The sequence below is a fragment of the Monodon monoceros genome, unplaced genomic scaffold, assembly GCF_005190385.1.
Source record: "Monodon monoceros isolate NGI ecotype Baffin Bay Population unplaced genomic scaffold, NGI_Narwhal_1 Super_Scaffold_13, whole genome shotgun sequence".
NCBI lineage: Eukaryota > Metazoa > Chordata > Mammalia > Artiodactyla > Monodontidae > Monodon > Monodon monoceros.
The window spans coordinates 22,498,624-22,519,386 of NW_021703769.1; the positions used below are offsets into that span (position 1 = coordinate 22,498,624).

The 20,763-nt window shown below is 52.0% G+C and overlaps 1 protein-coding gene across 6 annotated transcripts in view; it reads right to left on the bottom strand.

Moving 5' to 3' along the window:
• DLGAP4 (DLG associated protein 4) overlaps window positions 1-20,763 on the bottom strand; it is a 90,329-nt gene that overhangs the window by 58,726 nt on the left and 10,840 nt on the right. For 3 of the 6 annotated variants that reach the window (XM_029222167.1, XM_029222165.1, XM_029222164.1), the window contains one exon: window positions 18,467-18,707. In XM_029222167.1, the coding sequence (XP_029078000.1) occupies window positions 18,467-18,707 (241 nt within the window). Of the gene's footprint in view, window positions 1-7,989; window positions 8,831-18,466; window positions 18,708-19,535; window positions 19,602-20,763 lie in introns of those variants that run through there. The other 3 variants (XM_029222163.1, XM_029222173.1, XM_029222170.1) reach the window with 3 other exon arrangements.

A 20,763-nucleotide genomic window follows, 5' to 3' on the forward strand; every position in this document is an offset into this window, starting at 1 on the left:
GGGAGATGCAAGAGCGAAGAGATATGGGGATATATGTATATGTATAGCTGATTCAATTTGTTATAAAGCAGAAACTAACACACCACTGTAAAGCAATTAAACTCCAATAAAGATGTTAATATATATATATATATATAGATAGATAGATAGATTTTCAGAATGCAAAAGAAGGTAAACTTTTAGGTGCACGGATTCTTCAAAACAGCAATTTCACTTGCAGGAAGGAATGGCTCCCACAGTGATGCTTGCCCACATGTATACAGCCAGGTGGGAAGGGTGCTGGCTGCAGCGCTGCTCGTAGCAGCAAGGCTGGGAACGACCTAAATGTCCCTGAGCAGAGGACTGGACAAACAATGGGTGGTCCATCCGTCAATGGACTGCCACACAGCCACGTGTGTACCCACAGGGAATACCGACAACAGAGACATCCTTGTGTGAAGAAGACAAGGTACAGAACAGCAGGCAGTAGGTAATAAAATGGGATGTATTGACACAGCTGCCCGTGTATGCAGAGTATTTCTGGAAGGAAACATCAAGACTGCTCACAGTCATTACCTAGGAGCCTAGGTGGGAGAGAGACTAATTTTTCACTGGACCCCTTTTTTTCCTACAAAGTTTGAAACGTTTAACCACATACATGTATTGCTTTCTCAATAAAAGCATAATTTTTGCACATAATAAAATAACTCCAGCAAAATGTACCCCAAGAAGCTTCCCTCTAGGTCTCAGGCATCAGACTCCCTGGGGGCAGGGCCCAGACACCTGGATTTTGAAGTCTCCTCAAGGGCTGCTGGTCTAGTCTTGCAGAACAGGTGGTCAGCCTCTGACAGGAAATGGAGGCAGCCTGGACAGCACAGGCCTCTGGGCAGGGCAGAAAGTAGCAGGGAAGACTCAGAAAAACTTGGCCTTACGGCATAAGAAGGATTTCAAGAGGGCTTTGAATGCTCAGTAGGTACAGCTGAGAGGGGAGGGTTCCTACAGGAAGGACTGGGGAAATTAAGTCAGGCTGGTAAGAGGGGAAGGGGAAGAATAATGTCTCTCTCAATATGGGATCCTGTCCCCTCCAATACTTGGTTCCCACTCATGGGAAATGAGGGGGCTGGGAGAGTCCTTTCCAGACTGATATCCTAAGATATGCCTTTATTTCATCTCATTTAATATTAAAGGAAGCAAGGAGGGTCCCCAGCTTAGCACATGGCCACAGGGCTCCACACCTGTGCAGACTGTAATCAAATATTTGGAGGCTGCAGAAAATTCAGGCCCGGATCTTAGGTACAGCAGCCCTTGAGCGACTTCCTCCCCCTGGGGAGGAGCAGATGGCCTTCTGTAGAGATGCCCTTCTTCACCTTCTCGTTAATAATTAAGTCATTACCAAAGACCTCTTCTGTCACTTTTGAAGTTCAGTTTGCGGAGACTTGCTGCCTTGGCTTGCTTTACCATGATGCTCCAGGCTGAAGGCTCACAGGCTACAACAGTCTAGATCTAAGCCTCAGGCCCAAACTCCAGGGGTGTGCAGTGGAAAGAGCCCAAGGTGGGGGTCAGGAGGGCTAGGGTGAATCCTGGCTACACCTTGATGATTCTGTGGACCCTGGGAGGTCAGAAGCTAAGTCTCTAAGACGGCTCTGCTTGCCACTGTATCCCCAGGGCCAGCTCATCGCCTGGCACACAGCAGGCACTTAATAAATATTTGTTGAATAAGTGAACAACAGCTCAGCCAGTGAATCCCAGAGTGACCTTGGGCAAGTCACTTTCTGGAAAATGACGATGACAAGAATAGCAATCCTCTTAGGGTTGTATAAGAACCTAATGAGATAAAGTAGATGTAAGTGCTTTGAAATTAAAAAACAGGCTACACAAATATTAATGATCCAGAAACAATGTGCTATAAACGAAATGAAAAGAATGAATACATATGAGAATGATCACATTTACAAGAAAGCACCTGGCAAATGGTAAAGCATTAATCAAGTGAATAACTACAATTGAAAGGGACAGCACAGTCAGTCTAGTTCACTGTTCCAATATCCGAACATTTCTCAGGCTGTGTCTGTTCCAAAGGAGCACAAAAATCCCTCATCAAAACCTTTGTCCTGATTTTGGTATGAATTTGCCAAAGTAGACTGGCAGAAGGATCCTGCGGGTGTTTATTGGAGACAAGGGAGGAGTGGGGTGAGCGGAACACAGAGGCTGTGCCTGCCATGTGGCCTCACGACCCCAGGACAAGGCCCTGCTCAGGGCGGCACACCGAGAACGACTGGCCACCAGCTTCCTAGCTGCACACTGCCGCCAACCATTGCTGCCTCCCCTGCTAGCCGCTCTTAAGCACCAGTCCCCTTCCCCTTCCCTCTGCCCAGTGGCTATCCCTGGCTGCAGCCTGGGAAATAGGCTTCATCACCTTCATCACCTGGCTCTCCTGTGTTGCGAGTACCTCGGTCAAGTCCCTCCCTGCCTCTGTGGCTGGGCCAGGGCCCACCCTCTCCGGTGGGGGCTGGCTGCGAATCCCAGTGGGCCCAGTCATGGACATGCCCACTGCTGCACTAGACACACACGAGGCCCAGCTCTGGAGGCTGCTCACAGCCTGGCGAGTAAAACTGCTGATGTGAAGGCCCCTCAATTCCCTGACTCTCCCACCTTGAAGCAATTCTGAGCTGGTACCCAGCCCCAATCTTCCAGGTCTTTAGAAAGTAGGGGGTTCTGTCCTTTAGGGGATGTATTAGGTGCCCCCAATTCAAGGGGCAAGAAGGCTCAGATTCCTGGGATCCTAACAGTAGGAGGTTCCTTTCCAAGAAGCAGAGCTGAACTGTGGGAAGAGCCAGCATGTGCAGACAGTCAGCTTTGGGTCTGAGCCACATGTTCCTTATTTGTAAAATGGGGACGGTAAGTCCACCTGCCTCGGGCTTGCTGTAAGGATTTCATGAGAGCATCCATGGAGGCCCTGGCAGGTGTACGAGCAATGTGCTCAGACTATTATTTCCTGCTCCAAGTAGCGACACCCAACATCTTTCCCGCTGGCCCATCAGGCCCCCTGGTCAGGCTCTCCTCAGAGAACACAACATCCTCTGCTACCCCAACTGGCCCTTCCCTCTCGCACGGGCTCCACCCAAACACTGCCCTCTCCCTTCTCCGAGTTGCCTACAAAGCTCCTCCCTGTTGTCACTTTCATTCATTCCAATTCACCCAGCCTGACTCATCTTGAAAAAATCCTCCAGCTGTGCCATCCCGGCTCTAAAATCTTCCATGGCTCTCCAAAGCCTCTGCTCTTCAGCTCGCGTTCTATGCTGCCTACAATCTCCTGGCTCCTCCCTGAGCCCTGAGGCACTGTTTCCATAATATGCACTTACCCTGTCTAGCCCCCACACCTGTGCCTCTGCAGAAACCATTCCCAGGAATGTCAGCCCCAATGTCGGCCTCTGCGAATCCAGCCCCCTCACGAGGGCTCTTGTTTCCTCTGGGTCACGCTCACTTCTTCCTTCTCAGACAATGCTCTCCTTCAGGAGATGCTTAATTACAGACTGTCGCACCGTCTCTCATAATTGTAGGCCTTGTCTCCCTTGTCAGATCCTAAGTTCCCAGGGGCAGAGGCCCTGTCTGTCTGGTCTCTCCCATCCTCTCAGAGCCTGGCCCAGGGCTGGGAGGGCAGGTTCCTGGACAGAAAGTGTTTTCCAAGCCCAGTTCAGCTCCAGGCTGAGCCAAGTCCAGCTCCAACCACTTGGGACCACTTTTCTTGCTTTTGTCCTATTCACTGGCCAAACCAGACCTCCATGCACCAGCTCTCCCCAGGGTGACCCAGGCCAGGGACAGAGAAATGAGGGAGACCTGGGTGGGGAGACAGCACTATGGCTCTCACCTGGCCCTGACATGGTCTTCTTCTGGGATCCGAGGCACATCCCTGTCCCTTTTCCTCCCTTAGCATGCTTCTTATAGTGAGACAAGAAACAATAACCTTTTAGCTCTAGAATATGGATTTTATTTGTCTTTAAGGTAGCCCTGGTTCCCAGGAGTGGGTAGGTGAGGAACCAGCTGATTCCAACACAGGCTGAGGGAGGCGAGGCAGCCACAGCCAGGACAGGGAAACCTGGGAACCTGAGAGGCACTCACACCGCACACCTCGATAGCCTCATTAAGTTCCTGTTGACGACTGGATTGCATTCCTGCCCAGATGTTCAATTCTACAGCCCTCACCCTGGCCAGGTCTGACAGTGTCTGCTGCTGGGACTGAGCAGGGGAAGGGTAATCTGCTTCTGGAAACAACCAATTCTGCCTGAAACAAAGACCATGATGAGGGGCCAGTCTCCTCACCTGTAAAATGGGGATAATATTGGGACCTGTATCATAGGATTGTTGCAATAATGCAGCGGGATAACGCCAGAAAGTGCTTAGCACAGTCCCCGACGCCCAGTGAACGGCAGTGTAGCAGACAGGTTCCCATTTCTTGAGGGGCCTTTACAACACGAGTTTGCATCCTCAGAGCAACCTGTGAGGAAGGCATTTCCATCCCAGTCTGACAGGGAAGAAAACTGAGGCGCAGAAAGTCGACCAATCCAAGGTCACACAGCAGGGACAAGCCAAACTGTGACACCAACCCGAGAAACTCTCAGTTCAGCTTTACCCAGAGTGTGGCCCACAGGCTTTCAGCGTCAGACTCCTCCAGAGGGCTGGTTTAAAAAGCTGATTCCTGCCCCCAGACCTGCCAAATGAGAATCTCTGGGGATAGAGCTCAGGAACCTGAACTTTGTAAAGATGAGGAGCCTAATTTTTATATACGAGGAAACTGAGGCACAGAGAGGTAAAGTGATCTCCAAGGTCACACTTTCAGCAAGTATGGACCTGGGACCGAATTCACAGTCTGACTCCAGAGGCAGCAATCAGAGACTTCCTGGAAGAGGTGGCATTTGACAATGTGGGCCTCAAAGGGAAGAGACAGCACCACGGGGGAGGGTACAGCACAAATAAAGGCTTGGAGCAGGAGAGGCCAGGCAACAACAGCTCAGTGTGGCTTGTGCTTCCAGATCCCTGAGGTGAAGAAATACATATGGAGCCACCACTGCCGCCTTCCCCTGAGAGCCCAGAGGGAGACATTCCTGAGCCATCTGAGCTTCTGGGAGGAAAGCCTGTTGTGTGCAGGGTCTACAACCAGCAGGTCTACGGCAGTGGCCCTCTGGGTGTGTCTGGCTGCTGCTCAGGATGAGAAAGCCAGGGAAGGTGGTGACTCAGTCCCCACCCAACCTCAAGCTAGTCCCATTTAAATTTGAGATGAGCTCAGAGGCTGGGGAAATGCCAAACAAACCCTCCTTGCAGAACAGATGCCAGATCCAGAGAAGGCAGCCCGAGCCGTAGGCTACCGGGCAGCAGCAATAAATGTGGAGCAACGCTGTGGGTTGCAGGGGGAGCCAAGTCAAGAGGCCTGGGCGCAAGCCCTCCCTGGGCCCCTATTCTTCATTCACCCATGAAACAGGGAGAACTCCACTGGCTTCTGACTTCCTCCCAGGGCTGTTGTGAGGAACAATGGAAAGGAAAGAGCCTGGCAGATTACACAATGTCCCACATAGCGAGAGGTTAGAGGATCACTGCTGTTAACATATTAGAACAGCCAGGAGGTGCTTTCCTTGCTACCTGAACCCCAGCCACAGCGGGTAGAGGGAAAGGCTGGGCCTCTGCCTTGTTCTCACAAAGCAAAAAGGGATCCAGATATTATCTCGAGGTGAAAGTTCACATTTATTAAACGCCTACTGTGTACCAGTTATTTTTTAATGTAGAATCTCACTTAATCCTTACCACAACCCTGCAGTGTAATTATGATTATCTTGCGTCCAGATGAGGAAACTGAAGCTCAAAGAAAGTAACTAGCCCAAGATTACACAGGTAGCGTGTGATGCAGACCAACCAAGACCAGGTGTCTGCGGCCCGAAAACCCACACTCTTTCTCTGGAACAGTTTGTATAAGAGGCAGAACATCTCTGGTATAGGGGTCCAGCTCAAGCACTGCCTCCCTCTGGAAGCCTTTTTGATCCCTTTGGCCGGACAAGATCTCTCTCCGATGAAACCCCACAGCACATTATCAGCACACATCTGGCAGCACTCAACATATTCTGCCTCTTATTTTGTGATCAAGCACACTTTAAACAGGTAAGATAAGATGTAGGTGCAAATAGGTGGCATTTCAGTTACCTTAAAATCCTCAAATGTCAGGGCTGGAAGCACCTAAGAGAGCACAACAACCAGCTTCCTCATTTTTTCGAAGGAAAAATACAGACAGAGGAAGACACTTGTCTGAAGTCATACAGCATCTTAGCATCAGAGCCGAGAATAGAACCCTGGCACTCTGCCTCACACAATTTCTCTAGGGATTCCATGATTTCAGAATCAGCCTTAGGACAAGGATTATCATTCCCACTTTACAGATAAGGAAGCTGAAGCCCAGGCGAAAGCAGCCTCCCTGAGAGGTGAGGTGTGGGGACCACAGCCCTGATTCCCTCCACTTTCAGGCCAGAGACCAAGCCCTTTCTCCTCCCTGCTGCAAGTAGTCTGTGTAGCGTGTCAAGCTCAGGGCCCACAGTAAAAGGTCAACGGATGCTGGAAACTGTCATTATACACCAGTGCGCAGGTGACACCAGCCAGACAGCGACCTCCTCAGAGGCAGTGCTACGGCAGAGGACACAGGAGTCCTGGCTGAAATCCTCTGTGGGTCCCTGGTCTCTCTGTGAGACGAGGGGGCTACAACAGCTGATCTTATCTCCTGCTACAAACTTCTGAGACATCTGAGGCTCCTTGACAGCAGACCCCGGCTGTCTGTGGAGCATCTCTCAGCTGAAGCCTTTGTTCCCCCACTCTATGGGAAGCTGGAAAAGCAGGTGGGGCTCACAGCCACAAACTGACAGGCTTTATTCCCAAGTGCCACTGGCCAAGCAGGGCCCACCCTTAAAAAACAACAGGATGGAACATGGAAAATCCAACTGTCTCCAGCACAGACATTCAGCTGGGCACACCCACCTATCTTTACAAACTGGCAAAGAGCAACCAGGAATGGGGGCATAAAAAGGGGCAGCCTGCCCCCTGCCCTACTGGAAGGGCAGGTGCATTTCTGAACAACCAGGTGGCAATGGAGTGGGGGGGAGGGTAAAGAACTCTGGGCTGGGGAGTCCCAGGCCTGGATCCCTGTCCCAACTCTGCCATGAACTAGCCTGTGTGCCCCAGGCAAGCTGCTTTCCCTCTGTGGGGCTCAGTTTAAAGACAGGCTGACAGTTCCCGAAGTGTCTTTATAGATGTTTCATTTGATTGTCATGACAACCTTGTGAGGCTGCCATAATTATTCCCTTTTTACAGATGGAGAAACTGAGACTTGGAAAGGTTGAAGGTCTCATTCAAAGTCACACAGCTTGAAGCTGGCCGCAGAGGTCTTAGACCACCAAACCCAATCCTCAAGGGTGGTCAGGTTAAAAACAACCCCTCTCTCCCCACACTCTGATTGACAGTCTCCACAAGACCAAGGCAGCACAGACCCTGGTTCACCTGCCCAGTCTGGTGGCTGGCAAAGTTCTGGCCACAAACCGCACAGCCCAGCTGCCTAGGAGGCCGCACCCCCCCATGCAAAATTTGATTACTCAAGTTGGCAAGAACGCAGTCCCCACCCCCAATCGGGTCTAAATAAACGCCCAAGTGATATCACATCCTGCTGGCTCCAAAATAGCCCAGGCCTGCCCACAAGCAATCACAAAATGCCAGGCCATGCAGGGCCAAGCGGGCAGGGATGCCCAGCCCGTGGCACCGTCCACACACACAAGCAACTAAAGCAGAAGCCTCAGAGCAGGAAGGCTCCCCCTCCCACCTCTGCCAGACAGCCTGGCCCCTCCCTCCTTGCCCCCTTTGTGGGGAGGCCCCAGAGCCTCCTGCCCCAGCGCCAGCCCTCGCCCCAGCGCCAACCCCATGGAGCCTCGGCCGCGGCCAGCCTGCGGGCGCACTCCAGCCAGACCCGGACACCCCACCACTCACATTGCTTCAAGAGCTCCAGACACAAAGCCATGAGGGCCGGATGGGGGTCAGAGACCCAGAGACCGGCAAAGACAGAAAAGGGGAGAGGGAGAGACACAGGAGCAGAGAGAAGGGGAGACAGGGGACCGGGGCAGAGAAAGCAAGGGGGAGCGGCAAGAGCCCTGGCAAAGGAGTAGCCTTAAAGGGGGGTCTGCCGCGCAAGAGACATCGAGTGGTGACACCAGCAAGACAGATGCGGGGGCAGAGAGAGGCAGGGAGAGCAAAGCAGGGGGCCCCGACCCAGAGGAACGAGGAGCGCGGAGGCCCGAGAGAACAAGGAGAGACAGCGACAGGGGACAAACCAAGGGAAGGCAGGGAGGGGCGCTGAAGTCTGGGAGCTGGGGAGCTTTGGGGGTCCCAAGGAGAGACCCCAAGGGATCTAGGAGGTATCAGCGTATACAGGGGACACCAAAAGAGGGAAAACCCTGAAGCAATGAGGGCTAAGAGGAGGCAAGACCCCCGGGATTTGGGGGGACAGATGGAAGGGAGGACCCTCAAGGGATGTGCGGGAAGCTCAGAGGAGAGCCTTGGGGGAGTGTGGAAGGTGTTCAGAAAAAAAAGGTCCCCAAAGGGGCGCTCAGAGGGGGTAGGCTCTGAGGGATGAGACGAGCGCCTTGAGGGGGATCCGAGATCGGGGAGCGAGGGAGGGGCTGGGAGGCAGCGCGAGGGCAGAGACAAAGAGACAGCGAGCCAGGGAGAGACAAAGCGGGCGGAGCGGGGCTACGGGCCCGAGGGCTGGTGGCCGGACAGAAGGACGGAAGCGCGAGCGGGCGGGGGGGCGGACGGACGGACGGACGGACGGACAGAAGGGGAGGAGGGCGGGGGCAGGGCAGGGCAGGGCCGGGCGGGGGCGGCGCCCGTCTCCTCGCGGGGCCGCGGCTGCTCCGGGCGGCGCTGGGCGGGCCCCAGGCGTCCGGGCTGAGGAGGCGGCGGCGACGACGTGGACCGGACAGACCGACGAAGTGACGGATGGGCTGGCGGCAGCTGCGGCCAGCGGCGGGCACTCACCCTCCTCCCTCACGCGGCCCGGCCCGAGGCTCCGGTTTTGTACGCCCGAGGGGCGGGGCCTCTGGGTTAAAGCCCCGCGCCGGCCCCGCCCAGCCCCGCCCCCCGCGTCACGCGCGCGCGCGTCGCTCGGGACTCCCGGGATGGGCGGGGGCGCGCGCAACCCTCTCGGCACGTGGCCGTAGCGCGCGCGCGGAGGGGCGTGTGCGCAAGCGCGCGGGGCGCTCAGTCCAGCCTACGCCCAGGCCGCCCGACCCCGAGAGGGAGCGCGCGCCCACGTCAGCACGCGCATGCCTGAGCACGGGGGACTCCGCCCCTCTAGCCGCCCCCACCAAACCGGTTCCAGCTGGAACCAGACGCATGCTCCCTGACGCGAGAGCGGCCAGCAGAATCTGCACCAGTTTACCGTGGCGACACCTCGCTGTTCCCGGGGGAAACAGGCTCAGAGCAAGCAGTCTGAGGTGGTCTTCTCATCTCTGTGTGGTCAGATTAGCCCCCCAGGTACTATCGACTGTACGTCCTGAGTGTTTCTAGTTGTCCCCTCTACTCCATCCTCGCTTTGCTGTGCTCATCTGAGGTCCTCCAGGTTGGGTTAGAATCCCTGCTCGTACTCCGGAGGGCTGTGTGACCTTGGACAAGATACTCATTCAACCTCCTAAGCCTTCATTTCCTCCATAGTAAAAACCATCACATCCAGGATGCCTTGGAGAGCCAAGTGCAGTAGGAGCTGCCTGAATTCATAAATCACTCCCTTCGTGGCTCATGGCCTTCCCAGTTCCCCACTTCTCCCCTGCAAGTCCCCTTACTCACAGTCCTGGTCCTTGGGGTCTCATCCCTCATCTGCACCTACCTGCAGATCCAGCTTCTGCTCCCCCACCTGCCTTGCTGGGTGACCTAGGCAAGTCCCTTCCCTTCTCTGTGCATCTCTTTTCCAAATGTAAAGTGGAGAAAAGAATCTTACTCAAGGGACTTCCCTGGTGGCGCAGTGGTTAACGATCTGCCTGTCAATGCAGGGGACACTGGTTCAATCCCTGGTTGGGGAAGATCCCATATGCCGCGGATCAACTAAGCCCATGTGCAACAACTACTGAGCCCGTGTGCCACATCTACTGAAACCCATGCCTGTGCTCCACAGCAAGAGAAGCCGCCACAATGAGAAGCCTGCACACCACAACGAAGAGTAGCCACCTCTCGCCACAACTAGTTTCTCTAGCCCACGCGCAGCAACGAAGACCCAACGCAACCAAAAATATAAGTTTTTCTTAAAAAGCATCTTACTCAAGAAGATGATGCAGTCTTTCCAATACCACTGTCTTGCATAAAGGTAATAGTAACAAAAGCAACTGAGGGCTATTGAGCCTTTTTTGATGCCAGGCGCTGTACTAAGCACTTGGAAAATATTAGCTTACTTTGCCCTTCTCACAGTCGCTATGCTACACCTGTACCATTCACTTAGTATTTATCTTTAGATTGATTACTTAGGAAAATTCAGGAAGCCCCAAAGCACAGGCCTGACTCTGTCTTGCTCCGTCCCAACCACACCAGCCCTGCTCCTCCTCCAATGCACTAGGCACCCTCCTGCCTCAGGGCCTTTGTACCACTCTTCCCCCTGCCTGGAGTACCTCCCCAGCACTACTCCTTCCCTCACTTCCTTCAAGTGCTTGCTCAAACTTCTGTCTCAATGAGTTCTATCCTGGTACCCTGTTTATGCTGCAATAGCCCTGTCTTCCTGCTGCCGGCACTCCCAGTAGTCCTTGCCCTACACTACTTGCCAGTAAACCACATACTTATTTGAGTTATTTATGCTTATTGTTTTGTCTGCCTGCCCCCATATGCCCCCCCCCAAAGTATGTAGTCTCTATGAAGGCAGAGGTTTCCCTTTTGTTCACTGATGTGTCCCCTGGTGCCTAGAGCAGAGCCTGGCCCATTGAGGTTATCAGTAAGCATCTATTCAATGAAAGGGCTGCCTCACTGCAAGGCTCTTGCCCTTAACTATGGCCTCAGGGCCTCCAAGGTTCAACTTAAGCACCTTAGTCTTTCCTCCTTTGGCCTGACCTCTCTACCCCTGAGGGAGTAAGGAATTATTCTTGTTCAAGAATCTCAAAGCTGGGGTTCCCAGCCTGCCCACCAGTTCTTAAGCCCAATCACTGTTTCCCCCAGAAGGCTCAGTGGGTCTGCCTAAAAATGGGACTTAGGAGAGTAACTCAGTTAACCAGGAACTTCCTGGTCCACGGCCGGGTGGGGCTGTGGGAGGAAGCCCACCTTCTGCCCAGTGCCCTCTGGGGAGAGGTGCCTATTTCAGGAGGTGGGAATTCTGGCTCCTCATCACTCACTCTAGGAAGGCCTCCTGGACACTCCCATTACTCTCTGACTCTATGGCCCCTGCCCAGGCCTCACTGTGCCTTGCCTGGACCACTGCACAGCTTCCAATCCATCCTGCCCATGTGGCCAGATAATTCTCCCTGAAACTCCTGTGACCACACTGCATCTCTTTACCAGGACCTTGGATGGCCCCCCCAACACAGAATAGTGGGGAACTCAAGCCAGGCAGACCGAGGTGGGAAACAGCTCCTTGACCTTCTAACTGGGTGACCCTGACTTGACACTCACCTCCTCTAGGCTACAGTTTCTTTGTAAAATATCTGTAAACGTGTGTGTGTGTGTGTGTGTGTGTGTGTGCGTGTGTGTGTGTGTGTGTGTGGTTAACTGGGCTAGATAAGGAACGTCAGATAAGTGCAACATTCCTGGACAAAGTAGCCATCACTAATCGATGGTGGCACGTTTCTCTGCTTAACCCAATCTCAGTCCTGAGCTCCAGGGATCAGAGATGACATGTGAGTTGAAGTCTATTTGCATCTCTGGTCATGATGGTCTTTCAGGTTCCTCTCAGCCCTGATATTCTGGGGATTGGAGTGTCCAGCCTGATAGGAGCCTGTAGTGTAATAACCGGAGATTGTGGAGGGTTAGGCCTGGGAAAGGGCTTGGGGGACAAGGCCGCCTGGAAGGTTGGCTGCTTACTGGAATTTTGTCAGCCTCCCTTCCTGTGTCTATGGAGGAGAGAGTAAATCAGAGAAGAAACTGGGAGAGTTCTGGGGGAGGGGAGAGGGGACAAAGAAGGGAGGACAGAGCATTCTGTGACTCAGATAGGAGGTGTTTGGGGGTCCCCAAACCCAAGCCTCACAACATAGATGGAGAAATTGAGGCACAGGGAGGGGTCAGGACCCACCCAGAGTGACACAGCACAGCTGAAACTAGAACTCAGGGCCCCTGAGCAAGGAGCAAGGGTGTTTCCCAGTCCAGAAACCTATCCCAAGCGCTGCCAGAGAGTGACTCCAGGTGTGTGCACATGTGCGCGTGTACACACGTGTACCCATGTGCAGCTGCGGGGAGTGCAGTTGGTGCGGGGCAGGGGTAGGTGGCAGGTGCCACCCAGCAGCCACCGCTCCTAGGTGTTGCCACAGTCTCCCTTGTGATTCAGAGGGAGTGGGAGAGACACAGAAAGGAGGCTGGGGAGGGAGAAGGGCCAGAAATTTAGAAGAAAGAAAGGGAGAGAGGCTGGGGGGGAGAAACAGGGCTGAGGGAGACAGGCAGACAGAAGGTTAAGATGATGGAGGGGAGGGGAAGCTGGAAGAAAGGGATGGAGGAAGGGAGGGAGAAGAGGAGAATGAGCGCTAATGGGGGATGGGCAGCGTCAGCGAAGGGAGGAGTGGGACGGAGCGCGTTCTCTGTTCTTTCTTTTCTTTCTCAGAAGTGGAGAGAGAGGGGGCAGGATGGGGCAGACTGAGGGGGTAATGGCACCCCGTGGGCCCTCCCAGGTAGGTCCTTTGGCTGGGGAGGGGCATGTGTATGTAGCGAAGCTTCTGTTTCCCCCACCATCCCGGCTGGGGCCGACCCTGCCTGCCAGTCACCTGCCAGAGCTATTTCTGGAATGTGGAATCTGGGTCAGAGAAGGGGAGGGACAGAGGGGGTGCTGACAGCTGGGAAGCTGGTCAGCCCCCAGCAAGTGGGTGGGGGGGTGGGCAAGCTCCATGCCCTGCCCAGGGCCACTCGGGAGGGGCCCACCCCTCCCAGGCTCTCACCATCTCAGTAAGTGGCCTTCACATCCACCCACCTGCCGGCATATGGCCTGAGAGCATATGTGCCCATGTGAGGGTGACAAAGAGCTTTCATGCCCCTCAGCGACTGGGGGTTCAGAACAGCCCTAGGTGGGGGACAGGCCCCGGACTGCTCACTTCCTGGAGACATATGCTGAGGACAGGGGGCAGCCTTCTGAGCAAGGGTGACCCCTGCAGGGAGACAGTGTCTGAGGGAGGGTGTACCTGTGGGTGGTGGGGTGTGTCTGTGAGGAGGGAGGTGGTTACGGGCCAGAATGCCATGGATGGTGGTGCAAGCTTTACACTGATGAAGGGTGCCACGTATAAGGCGGGTGCTGTTCACAACACAGACATAATCGAATTGTATATTTATTATGACATATCTGTGGCAGATGGCAGTAAAGGACATTATTCTAATAAAAATTGTGCATCATGATAATTTTCCAATAGATGACAGTTAAGTGTCTTTCCTAACCCAGCACTAAGGTACTGTAGGGACCAACTGCAGCTCTGGGCACAGGTCTGAAAAATCTGGTGGCTTTGGTTTTCCCTGCAAGGCAGGTGAGTTTACCTGCTGAGCATGAGGGGATCAGGGGTTGGAGGAGAGAGGAGCACGTACGTAGTAGTCACTATGGAGACCTGGAGGGAGGGCTGAGTGGGGAAACACGGGGTAGGGGGGATTGTTTTGGTGGCTCCAATCTGTTAGGGGCATGATTTCCTCACGGGTGTGGAGGTGGCATGAGCCTTGAAGGAGACACACACATATGTGAGAGCATGTGCAACTGTATGTAGAGATTAGGTGTATGTTTGTGCATGTGAGAATATCAGTGTGCATGTGTTTTTATATGTTTTCAGAGAGAGAGGTCTTAGGGTACAGAACCTTATATATGTCCATAAGTAGGTATATATGTGCACACATGTCCGGGTAGGTGTCAGATGTTGCTACCAGTACTTTCTTGAGTATCCTGGTTTGGGCTTAAGCTCCCAAACTGAGAATAATTGGAGCCCCACATCCCTACATTTAAAGCCAGAAATGCTGGATTATTCATACAGGATGTGCTGAAGGGGCCGTGACTGAATTTTTTTTTTTTTTTTTGTGATTGAATTTTTGGCCTCAATTCTCAACCCTTCCCTGTGTTCATGCCCTTTGCAATGGAACTGCAGTTTCTCCCACAAAAGGTTGAGTGTATTTCCCTGGACCTTGGCTTTGGGCTCATGTGACTTGCTTTGACCAACCAGATGTTCACAGGTGTGACACAGAGACTTGAAATGAGCTTGTACTGTGGGATTTGCCCTCTTATACTTCTGCTACCACCATGAGAAGTACATGCCTTGGCTAGGGCACTGATTCCAGGAGTGCGCTTTGGTTCCAGAAGGAGAATATAGGACGTGCAGAGCAGAACCAGCCAACCAAAAAACTCATGAATGAGAACAAATGCGCATTATTGTGTGCCTCTGAAATTAGATGAGCTTGTTTGTTACACGGCATTATTGCGATAATAGTTGATAGATACAGAAATTGGTACCAAGAGTGGGGTGTATAAGCAACAAAAACAAAAATATGTAGCATCGGCTCTGGGACCAAGTGGTGAGCAGTGAGCAAACTGTTAGAGGAGGCTTGAAAAAAGGTTACCCATACTCTGCAGAGACAAAATGCTTGGTAAAACTGTCAATCTACAGTAACTTGAAGAGAACCAATGGATTTGGGCAAGAGAGTTTCCAGATAAAATGTTGAAAGCAAGAGCTGGCTCCTTTGGGCTGAATTTGATAAGGACTTAGAAGAAAGAGGAATTCATAAAAGAAATAGGGAGTGTCACAGGGAGTGTTTAGAGGGAATACAGAGAGCCCAGAACTCGCTGAGTTGGACAAGAGATCAGTCAACTCCAGCTTCTCCAGCCAGTAAATCAGTTTCAAATTAATATACAGCCTGGGGACAAAGATCAGACCAAGGTCATGGCCTTCAGATACAGCATGTGGGTCAGATCAAATCGAGGATGTGGTTATGACATCTTTTATTAATACTCTAAAATAATAAGGTAACATTCAGTAGATGCTCTCAGCTGCTCAAAAGAGTTTCTAGAAAGCTTAAGAGCATGGCCCCACAGAAGCCTGATGCACCCAAAGTCATCATAATTGAGTTGAGAGAGACTGACATGACTCAAAAATAATGGTGGGTGTGCTTTTTGGTACATGGGGTTAAGTGGAATCAAATACATAGAAAACCCATAAAGTGTTTGAGGGAGGTGTGTGGCCAAAACTATGATCAGCTTAGGCTCAAGGGACCGAGACCACTCAAGATGTAAAAAGACAACTGGGTCCCTAACTTTCTTCAGGCAGGAAGCAGACAAAGAAGGCTCTTTGGCTGCCCAAAGGCCTATTCTCCAATGCTTTCTTTAGACAATGCCAACAAAGCTAATGGAAAAGGAAGAGCTTTCAGAGAGCAGGGCCAAGAGCTACGGAAAACCATGGCTTAGGGAATCAACCCCAGAGCATAGAGCTTGGGCCTAGTCAAGAGACATTCCCTTTCCCAGAGTATTTGCCCAACATCTGCCCAGAAGGACTTCAGAATGGCCATGGATCAGTAAGTCTCTGAACCCCTTCTCCCTCTTTCTGAACAGGACTGTGGACTGCCTGTCCCTATTTTACCAAGGTATGCTGGGTGTGTGTGCGGGGGGTTGGGAGGTGGGAGGTAGATACCTTTTTTTTTTTAATTTTAGATTTTAGGTTGCTTGATCAAGAGGAGCCACATCCATATCTGACACAGATCATGAGATGTTTTTTCCTTTTTAAAAAACGTATGTATGTATGTATGCACGTATTTATGTATTTATTTATTACTCAAGGAGAGTTGATTTACAATATTGTATTAGTTTCAGGTGTACCATGAGATCCTGATGTTATGATTGGATGAGTCTTTTCAGGATCTTTGGGATAAGGGTATTTTCTGTGGGAGGGACATGAACAAATGTGGCCAAGAAAGTGGACCACAGTAAATTGAATTACTGACCCTGATTCTTCACCCCTTCCTCTGTCCACACGGTGGGAGGATAGTTCTCCATCCCTTGTTCTTGAGCTATGACTTCCTCTAACTAATAGGATTTTAGCAGATATTATGCAAGCAGGGACCTTGAAATGTGCCTGTGTAGTTAGGCTTGCTCTCTGTGCTTCTGCCATCAACATGAGAAGAACATGCCCTGCTAAAGCCACTGCTCCCAGGAGGACACTTTGGTCCCAGGAGGAGGGTGAGAAACATGTGGAGGAGAGCCATTCCCGCTGACCCACAAACTTGGGAGCAAGAAATAAATGTTACTTGTTGTATTACACTGATTTTGTAGTTGTTTGCTTTGCAGCACTATTGTAGCAATAGCTGACCAATACAGGGACCCAGACAGTTCTGGGACATGTAGCCCATCACCCATCTTCAGTCCATTCACGAGTGATTGGGGTCGGGGGAGATCGGTGAGTGAAGGTTTATTTGAAGAAAATTGTTGATGTGCTATCTGATTCCCCAGGCCCACCTCCTGCTTAGAGAACTTTCCTTGGGCCTGATGATGTGGGGAATCTGATCCTTTACCTGAGACTCTTATAAGACTGTAACAGAGTGCCTGGGAGAGCCTGGCAGGGATACCCTGGATTTGGAGGCCAAAGAAACTGGACCCCGACACCTGCTTTGGAGACTTCTAATGTGGAGAGGCTGGCAGGCTTAGCTGTGATAGCAGGTCTAGAAGGAAAGCTGTAGCAGACCAGCCTATACTTTCAGAGTTCTGCAAGGCACAGGCCTCATTTTCACATGGGTAAAGCGGGAGCTGAGGGAGACAGTAGGGCTGGAGTTGTCATCAGAGGAGTCTGCCCAAGATGCCTGCCTGGCAGGGCCAGGTCCCCTGGCAAAAAGAGGCTGAGTGCGGAGGAGGGCGACCACTGGTTGGAGGAGCTGAGACAGAATAAGCAGCAGTGGCCTGGAGGGGGATTGCCCATGCTAGGGAAGAAGACACCACAAGGGCCCTGCAAGATAGGAGAAACTCTGAAAGTACCACCTAAGAGAAAGAGCTAGCAAGTGGCACCTGTCACACAGATACTCCTGGTGCCAGACAACATCTGCACTAGCGACCTTCCCCTCCCCCTGGAGGAACCAGAAATGGCCACGGATGAACAAGGAACAGAGAAGACACTCACCACCACGCCCAGCTCCCCACTGTGGGCTTCTGAGCCTAGTCAGGCCCTAGCTGCAGGTGCATGAGGTCTGAAGTAGATGAGACTGATGTTTTGAAATGAGACCAGACTCTCAATACCTGAAAATGAGACTGTTCCTTAAGGTCTAAAAATGCCTGGAAAAGCTCGGGGATCTGCCCAGATATCAGCCATGATTTGAAAGGCAACAGTGAAACAAAGTGGTTTCTTGCTCTGCCCCCTGCCTTTGCAGTTTTCAGTCAATAAGCTGGTTTCTTGTGTATAGAATATCCATAAGATTCAGGCTCATTTATTTATATCAGACACCAATTGACCGCTTGAAACATGTGGTTTTCCTACAATAATCCAACCTCAGTGCCTTTGATTGTCAGGAGGCTCAGAGTCAAGTCTGAGAACCAGTAAGAACAGCTACACCTGTCAGCTCCTACCATGTGCAAGGGCCCGCCTAAACCTCTCCAGGCCCAGCCTTATTTCATCTCCCCTGAGAGCTCGCTGGGGTCTGGCTTATGCCTCCATTTATACATGGGGAAACTGAGGCTCAGGGAGGAAAACTCTCTAGTCAGAGTGAGATCGAAGTTCTCTCTACTAAGCCAGAAATTGTGCTATGATCTTCCTGGGTCTTGATGGTCATGGCTTGCTCTGGGACACAGGGTCCCCTTTTTCTCTGATCGTGCCTGGGTTATTGTCAGAGAACTTAGAGCAAGTATCAGAAAGGATAGGTTGTCCCTGACTGTGAATATGAGAGAAACCTGCAAACCCACCCCTTTGAGAAGGCTCAATGCAGATCCCATCCTCTTCCCTGCAGGGGCCCACCCTCCCCACAGGTTTGCCTACCTGAACTAATCCAAACAGGTAAGTAGGGCTTCAGTAAGAGCCAGGGTCTAGAGAGTCAGGGGCAACCAAGTATCTCACAAGCTCCAGCCCTCACGACCCCCTCACCCCATCCCCAGTGTTGACATCTGCCTCTGTGACAGCCCCCCACCCCCCACTGCTGCCATTTGAGCTCCAGTTCACCAGTTGGTGGGAAGTTCAGCCCCAAGGCCTCCTGCTTTTGCTGGCCACCCCTCCAATCCTGGCTCACCAACCATGGATTCCTCCCCACCTCCGGTCCACCAGGAGCGGTCCCAGCGGTCCCCCATCTCGGTACTCACTCGGAAGCGTGCGACTATTGCTGAGGCTGCCGGTGCTGGGAGGGGGGGAAAGGGACTGCAGGGAAACACTGTCCTCCTCCTGCGAGCAGCCCGCCTGGATGGCGCGCAGGTAGCTGTGGCTGCGGGAGCGGAAGTAGCTGGGCAGCGGCAAGTCTAGAGCCTCCGCCGCGGTCGACTCTGCTTCACTGCAGGCCGACTCGCAGGCTGCCTCATACTGGTCGCTCAGATCTGCCTCCCGTACCTGTCAGGGCAAAAGCAGGCATCAGGGGCCGGCTGTGCCCACTGGGGAGGGATGGGGTGCTTGGTGGTTGGCTCAGCTGCAGAGCTGGAGTCTGTGGGGCCTCAACTCGGCCCACCCTCCTGCTCCCGTCTCACTTAGGACACGGGATGGGCAGATGGAGCCCTTAAGAAGTATACAGACTCTCTCACCTCTTTGGGCCTCAATCTTCCCATCTCTACAATGGAGGAGAAACTAGTAAATATACTTTCTAGGATGTTAGCTAGGTTATATCTTGTGTGTCCAGACTGATTAACTAATAGATTTTGAGGTCATATCTGAATTCAGCCAGAAAGAAGGCTATAGTCAGTAACGTCTGCCCTGGATGTTGGAATGGGGAGGTGGCAGTAGGTGTGCTAGATATTTACCGTCTTATGGCCCAATTCCTTCATTTTTATAAGCAAAGAAACTGAGGGCTACTGAGGGGAAGATACTTGCCAGTTGTACCCAGTGAGGAAGTAGCAGAATCAATACTGCAAATGTATATTTAAGGAAGATTAATCTAGCCCTGGTGTACAGAATGGATGTTGGATATAGGGTCTGGAATGGAGGCAGAGGCCAGAGATGAAGCTGATGCAATAGTCTGGTGAGAGAAAATAATACTGGAATGAGGGTAGTGGCAGTGAGGATTGATCAGTCACATCTGCCATGGACAGTACGGAGAATGGAGGTATATATGCTATTTGCCATCTCACATCTAGTTCAACCTCATCTGGATGGTTTCCAAGTGTCCCTCTAGAAACAAGATCCTACAAATCTGCAGCTGGGGGTGTGAGTGTAGAGGGGGCTCACCATACATACACTCTCCAATGGTTCTGGAAGGGTCTGTCTGACCCATGTCTCAGGCCATCTTGGTACCTGGGGATCACAGAGTATAAGCTGAGGAGTCAGCTGGCTAAAGATGGACACTGGGTGGGGGTCCGGGAAGACACCTGGGCTACACGGGAGGGGGCAAAAGTTGACTGAACACCATGTGGAGGAAAAGATGAAGCTGGATATAGGGCCACTGTGCCCTGGACCTGGCTGTGTGACCTCAGGCAGGCCAGCACTATTCTCTGGATCAGTGTTTCCCTATCTAAATGGACTAGAATGCCTGTGGACTCGTCTGGCACTGCATCAGGTAGAACGACTGGATGGATCATCACCCAGTTTTTTTTCTGGCTGCACCGCGTGGCTTGTGGTATCTTGGTTCCCCGACCAGGGATTGAACCCGGGCCCTCGGCAGTGAGAGCGCGGAGTCCTGAACACTGGCCTGCCAGGGAATTCCTGATCATCACCCAATTTGGAGTATATGTTTGGAAAGGTCTAAATTTGCTCTGTTCAATATGGTAGCAACTAACCATGCGTGGCTATTTAGGTTTAAATTAATTAAAATAAACAAAATTCAGTTCCTTAGTCACACTAGCCACATTTCAGTTGCTCATGTTACCTTATTGGACAGCATGGATGATAGAACACTTTCAATCATCACAGAAAATTCTATCAGACAGCACTGATAAATTAAAACGTAGTCCATGTGACATACCCAAAATTCACTTGGAGAGGGTATTAAAGAGATAGGTGTTTATCCTCCAAAGCTGCAACCTGAGGTATATTGAGAGGCCCCTGTGATTGCCAAAGGCGATGAGGTCTTGATTAGGGATTGCACGGTAATGGCCCACCTCTGGAGCTAGACTGCCAGAGTTTCATTCCCGGCTCCATCATTTTCTCACAAGAGGAATATGGGCAAGTCACTTAACTGCTCTGTGCCTCAGTTTCCCCATCTGTAAAATGGGGGCTAATTAGAGACCAGATTTCACAGGATTGTGGTCAAGATGAAATGAGATCATTCATAATCACATGTTTCGAATAGAGTTGGGAAAACTAAGCACCTGATAACCTGTACCTGTTATTACAGGCAACTTTGTGGGGCAAGTGCAAAGATTTGTCAGTGTCGGTTAAGATGCTCCCAAGCTCCCAGGGAGAGGCCAGCTGGTTAGTGCTGTTGGTATGTATATCATTGAGGACGTACTATGTGCAG